General features: G+C 47.5%; 1 protein-coding gene across 1 annotated transcript in view; it reads left to right on the forward strand.

Annotated features, from left to right (window-relative positions):
* The window catches only part of LOC145360657 (uncharacterized), a 47,980-nt gene extending 36,351 nt beyond the window's left edge, over positions 1-11,629 (forward strand). Inside the window, 7 exon segments of the mRNA XM_080216006.1 lie at positions 731-876; positions 2,636-2,760; positions 4,781-4,839; positions 6,701-6,846; positions 8,384-8,514; positions 8,648-8,737; positions 11,259-11,629. Coding sequence (XP_080072132.1) covers positions 731-876; positions 2,636-2,760; positions 4,781-4,839; positions 6,701-6,846; positions 8,384-8,514; positions 8,648-8,737; positions 11,259-11,282 — 721 coding nt within the window. The 3' untranslated portion in view covers positions 11,283-11,629.
* Positions 11,630-12,110: the final 481 nt, after the last annotated feature.

Below are 12,110 nucleotides of genomic sequence, written 5' to 3' on the forward strand. Positions count from 1 at the left end.
TGGGGAAGGAAATCTGCCATCCTTACCCAGTCTGGCCTACATGTGACTCCACAACCACAGCAACGTGGTTGACTCTCAACTGCCCTCGGGCAGCTAGTGATGGTCAATAAATGTGGGCACAGCCAGAGAAGCCTACGTCCCAAGAATAATGGAAAAAAAATTAGGTCAGAATGAACACTTTCCCTTGAGTAAGTCCTCCAGCTTGAAGATGAAATCTTGGTGTTTGAATAACCAGATTTGCCAACTCATCTCATTTCAAGTTAAGGCACGGTGGCACAGTGTGTTAGCGCTGCTGCCTCACAGTGCCAGGGAGCCGGGTTCGATTCCCGGCTTGGGTCACTGTCTGTGCGGAATCTGCACATTCTCCCCGTGCCTGCGTGGGTTTCCTCTGGGTGCTCCGGTTTCCACCCACAGTCCGAAAGATGTGCTGGTGAGGTGGATCGGCCGTGCTAAATTCTCCCTCAGTGTAACCCGAACAGGCGCCAGAGTGTGGCGACTAGGGGATTAACACATTAAATGTAAATCTACTTGTGGCTAATGAATGAATAAACTTTAAGAATGAAAGCACCGACCCGATTCTACTTTACGATTGCCAGTTTCCTCAGATTTTTGATTCCAATCCTGACGCTCATTTAATGAAATGTTGTGAGTGGGTCTCTAGAAAGGGATGCTAAATGACTTAGCGAATCTACCCAGCAACCACTCAATGTCATGTTTCTGTCACTTTCAGTAATAGTTCGACACAGGTGAAGGTAGACGCACGGATCCAGATCAATACGACCAAATTAGAAAACCGGCCTTTCCTGCGCGATCTCATCGTTAATAATGTTAACACTTCAGGTTTTGATATCATCAAATCCTCCATTCAAGTAAATGGTAAGTGCCGCTTTGTGTGAATGTGGAGTTGCGTTTATATATAACACCTTGTCACATGGACCCAGGAACACCTCGCTGTGCAAAGATAAAGCGACTCAAAGTCCAGAGATTGCTGTTATGTAGGAACAGCACGACAATCTTTCTTACACGGGGAGAACATAAGAACATAAGAAATAGGAGCAGGAGTAGGCCATCTAGCCCTTCGAGCCTGCCCCACCATTCAATAAGGTCATGGCTGATCTGAAGTGGATCAGTTCCACATTCCCGCCCTCTCCCCATAACCCTTAATCCCCTTGCCTACCAAAAACCTATCTACCCGCATCTTAAGTATATTTAGCGAGGTAGCCTCCACCACCTCAACAGGCAGAGAATTCCAGAGATTCACCACCCTTTGAGTGAAGAAGTTCCTCCTCAACTCCGTTCTAAACTGCCCCCCCCTTATCTTGAGGCTGTGCCCTCTAGTCCTGTTGTCCTTTCTGAGCGGGAAGAACCTCTCCACCTCTACCGTATCCATCCCCTTCATCATCTTATACGTCTCAATAAGATGCCCCCTCATCCTTCTAAACTCCAACGAGTACAAGCCCAGTCTAATCAGCCTCTCTTCATAGCTCAACCCCCTCAACTCCGGTATCAGCCTAGTGAACCTCCTCTGCATTCAAATCAAAACTGTAAACTTTTTTTTTCCTATTAAAGTTCTTTTTAAGGTTTATTTATTACTGTCACGAGCAGGCTTGCATTAACACTGCAGTGTTAATTCCCTAGTCGTCACACTCCGGCGCCTGTCTGGGTACACTGAGGGAGAATTTAGCACAGCCAATGCACCCCAACTAGCACGTCTTTCAGAGTATTAGTCATGGTCAAGGTATTTCCCCGTTGTCAAACCATTTCCTGTCAATAAGAAAACTGTTCACTGGATCACGTGTTGAATATCATTTCTTCGCAATGTAAAAGGAAGAATTTACGATCACAGTTACCTTTATTGAGATTCGGGACCCTGGTCTCAGAATCAACTACATCACTATCCACCTTGACAATAAATCTGTTATATTGTGGTCACTCATCCCCAAAGGTTCTCTCACAACTAAATTGCTGAGTAAGTAATCTCAAAACACCAGGTTAAAGTCCAACAGGTTTATTTGGTAGCACGAGCTTTCAGAGCGATGCTCCTTCATCAGGTGAGCGAAGGAGCAGTGCTCCGAAAGCTCGTGTTACCAAATAAACCTGTTGGACTTTAACCTGGTGTTGTGAGACTTCTTACGGATCTTTAACCCAGTATTGTGAGACTACTTACTGTGCCTACCCCAGTCCAACGCCGGCAACTCCACGTCATGGCTACTATTAAATTGCCAACTAATCCTCTTCTCCTTTCCACCTAACCTGCACACCTTTTGACTGTGGGAGGAAACTGGAGCACCCAGGGGAAACCCACACAAAGACAAAGGGGAATATGCAGACTCCACACAGACAATCATCCGAGGCGCGATCGAGCTCGGGTCAGTGGAGGTGTGAGGCAGCAGTGCAAACCACAGTGCCCCGGGGCACCCCTATTATCTGCTGTCCTTAACTGGTCTGGCCTACATGTGACTCCAGAGCCGCAGCAATGTGGTTGACTCTTAACTGCCCTCAGGCAACCGGAGATGGGCAATAAATGCTGGCCCAGCCAGCGATGCCCATGTCCCGCAGACAAATTAATTGAGGAGAGGTTGAGCCTGATAAATGTACTGTTAGGCCTGATATACTCTGATGTCTCTTTCCCCAGGTGAAAGACTTGCAGTCACGAAGTTTGCCCTGCTGTTCCGCTTTCCAAATCTCAATTTTGTCAGTGCTCTGAATGACAGATCAAGCGCTCAGTTCAAGCAACTCAGCGGCAACATAACGAAAGTGGTGAGTACTTGGGACAGACCTGGACACTGTGTAAAGATAGGGTGAAAATTCCAAAACTGAGGAATATTTAACAATAATATCATCGCCGTATTTACGTCATAGAGACTTTTGCAACCCCCTCCCCCTTCCCCCAGCTCCACGGTGTGCTGGAGGCAACACGCGATTGGATTTTCCAGTCCCGCCGATGTCTACAGCATTTTGCAAGGCTCGCTCATCCCACCATGTGGAAACCCATCACAGGGATGGAGGGAGTCGACTTCGGCAGGACTGGAAGGTCTCACCAGCAAGAAGATCTGGAAAATCCCACCCCTCTGCTTATTACAGTCCCATGTTTGTGACAAAAAAATGGACGGGGTTGTTGATTTAACTGACAAATTTCTAACACCGGTCTACACTCAGCCCTCAGCGAGACACAATCAACACAGATACCATCCGTGTCTGCACCAAATCGATCACAGTAATATTCTGTTCTCCCTCTCAAAATTACCATAGAACCCCCCACAGTGCAGAAAGGAACCATCCAGCCCATTGAGTCTACACTGATTTTCCAAAAGAGAATCCCACCCAGGCCTTATCCCATGGGCATGTACCACGGCCAATCCACCTAACCTGAACATCTTTGGATGCTGAGGGGCAATTTAGCATGGCCAATCCACTTAACCTGCGCATCTTGGGACACTAAGGGGCTATTTAGCATGGCCAATCCACCTAACCTGTACACCTTTGGACTCTAAGGGACAATTTAGCATGGCCAATCCACCTAACCCACACATCTTTGGACAATAAGGGACAATTTAGCATGGCTAATTCACCTAACCTGCACATCTTTAGACACTAAGGGACAATTTAGCATGGCCAATCCACCTAACCCGCACATCTTTAGACACTAAGGGACAATTTAGCATGGCTAATTCACCTAACCTGCACACTTTGATACTAAGGGACAATTTAGCATGACCAATCCATCTAACCTACACATCTTTGGACACTAAAGGGCAATTTAGCATGACCAATCCACCTAACCCACACATCTTTGGACACTAAAGGACAATTTAGCATGGCTAATTCACCTAACCTGTACATCTTTGGAGTGTGGGATGAAACCGGAGCACCCGGAGGAAACCCATGCAGACACAGGGAGAATGTGCAAACTTCACACAGGCAGTTACCCAAAGCTGGAATTGAACCCGTGTCCCTGGGGCTGTGAGGCAGCACTGCCAACCACTGTGCCACCGTGCTATCTGATGCAGTGACCGCTGCAAGCATTTGTATTGGCTCCTTTAATTGCACAACGAGCGGTACTCAATATCATCAAATCTTAGACCTCACCTTCCAAACCCACTACCATCTAGAAGGACATGACCAGCAGATACCTGGGAACACCACTACCTGGAGATTCTCTTCCAAGCCACTCATCATCCTGACTTTTTTTTTAAAGTTTAAGTTTATTCATTAGTGTCACAAGTAGGCTTACATTAATTCTGCAATGAAGTTACTGTAAAAATCCCTTAGTCGCCACACTCCGGTGCCTGTTTGGGTACACTGAGGGAGAATTTAGCCAAAGCACCTAACCAGTATGTCTTTGGGACTGTGGGAGGAAACCGGAGCAACCGGGAGGGAACCCATGCAGACACGGGGAGAATGTGCAGATTCCACACAGCCAGTGACCCAAGCTTGGAATAGTGACTTTTAAGGGGCCTCTTGACAAATACATGAATGGGATGGGCATAGAAGGATATTACTCAATGGCAGATCAGGAGTTTTAGCTCAGTCAGGCATCATGCTTGGTGCAGGCTTGAAGGGTTGAATGGCCCCATCCCTGTGCTGTAATTTTCTTTGTTCTTTGTTCTTTGATTCATCTTATGAAAGGCAGCAGAAAATGCAATCAGATGAAAATTTTTGAGTCGGATGCAAAGGGCTGAATGTTTCAGCCAGTGAGTTTGAAACCAGTGCTTATTGTTGGTGCTTTGCTTGTGGTTATATCAGATGATTTGACATCATTTTCTTGTGGTGTATGTAGGTGAATGGAATCTTTGCCAAAGACCCTAACTACACAGAGTTCATCCTCAACGGATTCAGGTAAATACCATTCTCATTCCAGACTTGGAAAGATTAAAAATATGAATATGACTGATATTTTGATTTGATTTGATTTGATTTATTATTGTGACATGTATTAACATATAGTGAAAAGTATTGTTTCTTGCGTGCTACACAGACAAAGCATACCGTTCGTAGAGAAGGAACAGAGAGAGTGTAGAATGTAGCGTTACAGTCATAGCTAGGGTATAGAGAAAGATCAACTTAATGCGAGATAGGCCCATTCAGAAGTCTGACAGCAGCAGGGAAGAAGCTGTTCTTGAGTGAGTTGGTGCATGACCTCAGATTTTTGTCTCTTTTTCCCAATGGAGGAAGGTGGGAAAAGAGAATGTCTGGGGTGCGTGGGGTCCTTAATTATTCTGGCTGCTTTGCCGAGGCAATGGGAAGTGTAGACAGAGCCAATAGATTGAAGGCTCGTTTGCATGTTGGACTGGGCTACATTCATGACCCTTTGTGGTTTCTTGCAGTCTTGGGTAGTCTTGGGAGCCATACCAAGCTGTGATCCATTCGAAAGATGCTTTCTATGGTGCAGTAGTAAAAGTTGATGCGAATCATAGCTGACATACCAAATTCCTTTAGTCTTCTGCGAAAGTAGAGGCATTGGTGGGCTTTCTTAACTATAGCATCGGCATGGAGTGACCTGGACAGGTTGTTGGTGATCTGGGCACCTAAAAACCTGAAGCTTTCGATACTTCTACTTTGTCCCCGTTGATGTAGACGGCAGCATGCCCCCCATCACATTTCCTGAAGTCAATGACTATCTTCTTCGCTTTGTTGACATTGAAGGAGACATTATTGTCGCCACATCAGTTCACCATGTTGGTACACACTGTAATGAGCAAGGTCAGCATGCTTTTCTTATTAATGTGTCTGGCACAATCCAATTGATGGAGTTGGCACCTGCCCCTCTAAATTCTGCCAGCGTCAATCAGACCATTCTTTTCTCAGCCTGTGAAAAGTTAAGTAAACGGTGCGTGCTTTACCACCCCTCGGCCACCAGTTAATGGTAGGGCGTTAGGGAGAGTTACAGAATAACGAGACCTAGGGGTACATGTTCATAGCTCCTTGAAAGTGGAGTCACAAGTGGACAGAGTGGTGAAGAAGGCATTCGGCATACTTGGTTTCATTATTCAGAACATTGAATACAGGAGTTGGGACATCTTGTTGAAGTTGTACAAGATATTTGTAAGGCCACACTTGGGATACTGTGTACAATTCTGCTCGCCCTATTATAGAAAGGATATTATTAAACTAGAAAGAGTGCAGAAAAGATTTACTAGGATGCTACCGGGACTTGTTGGATTGAGGCTGGATGGACTGGGACTTTTTTCTCTGAAGCGTAGGAGGTTGAGGGGTGACCTTTTAGAGGTCTATAAAATAATGAGGGGCATAGACAAGATAGATAGTCAATATCTTTTCCCAAAGGTAGGGGAGTCTAAAACTAGAGGGCATAGGTTTAAGGTGAGAGGGGAGGGATACAAAAGTGTACAGGGGGCAATTTTTTCACACAGAGTGTCTGGAACAAGCTGCCAGAGGTAGTAGTAGAGGCGGGTGCAATTTTAACTCTTAAAAAGCATTCAGACAGTTACATGGGTATAGTGGGATCTGGGCCAAATGTGGGCAATTGGGATTAGCTCATGGGGTTTAAAAAAACATAAGGGCGGCATGGACAAGTTGGGCCGAAAGGCCTGCTTCCATACTGTAAACTTCTATGACTCTATAACTCTATGACCAATGTCAAGGCAAAGTGGACAGGTTCCATTGAGAGAGGAAGGAAATTGCATCTTATCTATTGTGTCTTAACCACACAGTCAATTTCTCTTTTTTCACAACTGTCTAGGGCTGGATCTGTTTTGGCTGATGTAGAGTTAGTATTCAAAAGTGGAGCGATAGAAAGATCGAGTGTCATCGATACAATCGTCCAAAACCAGAATGCCTTCAGTAATGCCAACATAAATTTGGACATTGACTCCCTGACTGGCGCAAGTATGTTAACTTTAAAAATTACGCTTCCTTCTCTTTGACTTGATTTGATTTATTGTTGTCACATGTGACAAGTATGCAGTGAAAAGTATTGTTTCTTGCGTGCTATACAGACAAAGCATACCGTTCATAGAGAAGGAAAGGAGAGGGTGCAGAATGTAGTGTTACAGTCATAGCTAGGGTGCAGAGAAAGATCAGCTTAACGCGAGGTAGGTCCATTCAAAAGTCTGATGGGAAGAACCTGTTCTTGCGTCAGTTGGTACGTGACTTTTGTACCTTCTTCCCAACGGAAGATGGTGGGAAGAGAGAATGTCCGGGGTCCCTGTGGTCCTTAATTATCCTGGTGCTTCTCTGAGACAATGGAAAGTGTGGACGGAGTCAATGGATGGGAGGCTGGTTTGTGTGATGGTCTGGCTTCGTTCATGACCTTTCGTAATTCCTTGCGGTCTTGGGCAGAGCAGGAGCCCATACCAAGCTGTGATACAACCAGAAAGAATGCTTTCTATGGTGCATCTGTAAAAGTTGGTGAGAGTTGTAGCGGACATGCCAAATTTCCTTAGTCTTCTGAGAAAGTAGAGGCGTTGGTGGGGCTTTCTTAACTATAGTGTCGGCGTGGGGGCCTTGCATTATTCTGTGAAATGTCACTATTACCTGGATTATTGTGTGCAGTTTTGGTGTCCTTGCTGTAGTCAAGTACAGTGAAGGTTTACCAGGTTGATTCCTGGGACGGCAGGTCTGTCATATGAGGAGAGATTAAGTCGGTTAGGATTATATTCACTGGAGTTTAGAAGAGTGAGAGGGGATCTCGTAGAAAGTCATAAAATTCTAACAGGGTTAGAAGCAGTGGATTCAGAAAGAATGTAGGGGAGTCCAGAACTAGGGGGCACAGTATAAGGATAAGGGGTAAACCTTTTAGCGCTGAGGTGAGGAGAAATTTCTTCACCCAGAGGGCGGTGAATGTGTGGGATTCACTCCCACAGAAAGTAGCTGAGGCCAAAACGTTGTGTGATTTCAAGAAGAAATTAGATAAAGCTCTTGGGGCTAAAGGAAAGGGGGCGGGGGGGGTGGGGGGGGAGGTGGGGGGGCGGTGGTGGGGTGAAGCGGGGGGGGATCGGGATATTAAATTTGATGATCAGCCATGATCAAAATGAATGCTCAAAGGGTTGAAGGGCCAAATGGCCTACCCCTGCCTCTATTTTTCTATGGATGGGATTTTACAGCCTTACTTGGACAAGATCGGAAATTCTCAGTACTGGAACTGATGAGATTGGAAACTCTCGCCCGAGGTCAGCGGAGATTTCCTTGTCAGGCCCTTGCCCGCACCAATTCCATAGCAGGCCAGATGGTAGAGTTCTGGTGTACATTTCTATGTGTCGGCTAGGTGGATTGGCCCTTAGTGCCCCAACATGGGGAGTTAGAGGGGTAAATACGTGGGGTTAGGGCCTGGGTGGGGTCGGAGTGTTGGTGCAGACTTGACGGGTCGAATGTAGGGATCCTGGAATTGCTCGGGTGGGTTGAACACAGTTCTTTCTATTCACAGCTACCAGCGCGCCTGAGACGTCAAGCACAGTTAACCAGCCGGCCCCACCAAGGCCCTTCCCGGGGTTTGCCATTGCAATCATTGTTATGTGTGCCCTCGCAATCATCGCACTCCCATTCCTCATCGTGCTGGTGAGTTAAAATGAAATCTCCTGCCTCGGACATGAGACCTCACACGCACGCACACACGCACGCAAACATCAGGGCAACACTTTCAACAGGGCACGGAGAAATCTAACCGCACCTTCTCCTTCCTTCCCTGCAGTTTGTTAAGACTGGCTACTGCTCCAAAGTGGCGAATGCCTTCAGGCTGGAATCTCCTGATGATTTGGACATGAAGTTTCCCATGTTTGGGGTAAGTGCGAGTTCTGCCTGGGTCAATAATGGGGTTGGGCTAGATGGGGTGGGGGGGACGTGGTTCTGGCATGTGCTGCCTGAGGGGGGGGGCAGTAGTGGAGGCAAGAAACCTCACGATCTTTATAAAGCACTCAAAATGACATAACATTTACAGTTTAACATGCACGGTTTTGGTCTCCTAACTTGAGAAAGGATATGTTGGCATTGGAGGGGATGCAGAGGAGGTTGATTCCGGAGTTGAGAGGGCTGGCTTATGAGGAGAGGCTGAGTAGACTGGGGCGAAACTCATTGGAGTTCAGAAGAGTGAGGGGAGATCTTATAAAAACATATAAGATTATGAAGGGAATAGATAAGATAGAAGCAGGGAGGTTGTTTCCACTGGAGGGTGAAACTAGAACTAGGGGGCACAGTCTCAAAATAAGGGGGAGCAGATTTAGGACTGAGTTGAGGAGGAACTTCTTCACCCTCACTAGATACATTTAAGTCACGGGTAGATAGATTTCTGATAGACAGGGAAATTAAGGGTTATGGGGAGAGGGCGGGAAAGTGGAACTGATCCACTTCAGATCAGCCATGATCTTATTGAATGGCGGGGCAGGCTCGAGGGGCCTGATGGCCTACTCCTGCTCCTAGTTCTTATGTTAACATTCAAGGCAATGCAGGAGTAGCGTATTATAGAATCCTTACGGTGCAGAAGGAGGCCTTTCAGCCCATCAAGTCTGTACTGACTGCAATCCCACTCATGGCCTATCCTCGTAACCCCACATAGTTATCCTGCTAATCCGCCTGAAACTAAGAGGGGAATTTAGCACGGCCAATCAACCTAACCCACACATTGTTGGACAGTGGGAGGAAACCGGAGGAAACCCACGCAGACACGGGGAGAACGTGCAGACTCCACACAGAATTGAACCCGGGTCCCTGGCCATGTGAGGCTGCAGTGCTGACCACTGTGCCACCATGCTGCCCCATAGATTTAGTGTAGTTTTGTTGATGGGCCGAGGGGCCTCTTCTATACTGTATCAATCCATGAGTCTAGCACCGAAACTCAGAATGGAAATTTCTCTTTCGCTATTACGGTGTGTAACGGAGTCATCTTGGGCAGCTGTGCTATTGGCTCAGCTTGGAGTGGGCAGCTGACGGGAGTGGGCACCCTGGTAGCTTCACCGTGAAGTGCAGGAAGGCGCAAGCTGACCCTAAATGGCACGGTGGCACAGTGGTTATCACCGCTGCCCTGCAGCACCGAGGACCCAGCTTCAATTCTGGCCTCAGATGAATGTCTGCATGGATTTTGCACATCCTCCCCGTGACTGCGTGGGTTTCCTTTGGGTGCTCCGGTTTCCTCCCACAGTCCAACGATGAAATTGTTGTAGAAACCCTACAGTGGAGAAGAAGGCCATTCGGCCATCGAGTCTGCACTGACCACAATCCTATCCAGGCCCTATCCCCGTCGCCCCATTCATTTTCCCTCACTAGTCCTCCTGACACTAAGGGGCAATTTAGCACGGCCAATGCACCTAAGCTGCAAAGCTTTGGACTGTGGGTAGAAACCAGAGTACCTGCAGGAAACCCACACAGACACGGGGAGAATGTGCAGACTCCGCACAGACAATGACCCAAGCTGGGAATCAAACCCTGGTGCTGTGAGGCAGCGGTGCTAACCACTGTGCCACCGTACCGCCCATGAGGTGAGCTGGATTGGCCAACTAAATTGACCGTTAGTGTCAGGGGGATTAGCAGGGTAAGTAAGTGTGGTTGTCGGTGCATGCTCGATGGGCCAAATTGCCTCCGGTTGCACTGTAGCGATTCTGTTCAACGAAGATTTTGGTCTCCCTCTGAAGCTCAGTGCTGAGGGTCACAATCGCTGGTGTTCTACCGCCCGGCCTGTTACATTTCCATTGCTCGCCCCTTGGAGTAGGTGAGAGATGGGCAATGGAAATGTCCGTGGACCTCGGGCACGATTTTCCAGCCTCTGGCCAAGCGAGGTCGTAAACTCCCAAAATATTTTCTAGGATTGGAGAAGTGGGCTGTGGTAGAAATCGGGGTCCTAATGACATGCATTGGCACTCCGATCGAGAGGAGTAACTCAAGACATCTCCACGCATTCAGGCCACTCTATAAATACAAGTTGGTGCCATTGAGAAGGGCCAAGGGAAAATCTGTTCTAACTGATGCTCTGGAGGAACCCGCGTTAGCTCTACTAACGGGGCCTTGCCTTCAGAATGACAGGGATTGAGTTTATTTACAGTTGAGTTGGATGGATTTTTGGTAGATCGGGGAGCTACGGGCTAGGGAAATGGAGTTAGACACCCAACCAGATCAGTCACAATCTTGTTGAATGGTGGAGCAGGGTTGAAGGGCCTACTCTTGCTCCCCCCCCCGAGTGCTGCATTCCTGTAACCTCCCGGCCACCGGCATCAAGCCTGCTGATTCGGGAGGGGAAAACATTGTCAGCCAGCCTATAGGCCGATGTCTCCATGCATCGCGGATTTAACCCTGGTTCGTCTGTCTCACTTTAGGGACGATCGTACAACTTCCAATGATGGGACGCCAAGGAGAGTTGACAACGTGTGCCTCAGCTCGAGAAAGTGATTAAGAAGGACACACACGAAGTGCATTGATGACAACACTTAACGAACCGACCGCCTGAACAAACTCAACGCGCGCACAACCACGCGGCCCCCTTTCACTCCAGGATTAATCCTTCACGGCAAGATGGCCGCCTTCTCGAAGCTGTTAGTTAATTACGCGGCCACTGGACGCTTTCACCAGGCTGGTAAAGCCATGCTTTGTGAGGTTGCACCGCCTGTCCAATATTCCTTTGTGTTGGTAGTTCGTTTCTGTGTTGACTGTGTGTATATCTTTTTAATCTCCACCCTCTCCCCTCCCTCCCCCCCACCTCCATTCCCCCACCCCTTAACTTAATTATTCCTTCATGTTGCCATGCTCTGAAGTCGAGGGAAAACTCACAACAGAGAGAATCACGCACTGCGCGTTTGCAAACGAGTGGGGTTTTTTTTTTGCCCACTTTTTTTTTATTACAAACAGCTTCTATCAAGCAGTAACTAGTGCCCGAAGAAACTGTAACCCTATTTAAGAGAGTATTTCATCCCTGTTTCCCCGAGCCTGAACTCGGCAGAATCCTCCAAAGAACTTGCTGGGCGATGGAGAGAATGTGAGGGTTAGAACGTCAGTGGGAAAAGCTCAGCAACTGAATGCTGGATGTGAGGGTGAAGGTGAAATGATGGTACTAAGCGTGAGCATGTCCACGCGAGGCCGAATTCTCTCGTTTGCCGATGAGAGTGGGAATTCTGTCTTCAGTACTAGGAGTCCCCATAGGCATCACTTCACCAAGAATGCTCTGCGGGATT

The sequence above is a fragment of the Carcharhinus amblyrhynchos genome, chromosome 32, assembly GCF_965287045.1.
Source record: "Carcharhinus amblyrhynchos chromosome 32, sCarAmb.v2.hapA, whole genome shotgun sequence".
Lineage (NCBI taxonomy): Eukaryota > Metazoa > Chordata > Chondrichthyes > Carcharhiniformes > Carcharhinidae > Carcharhinus > Carcharhinus amblyrhynchos.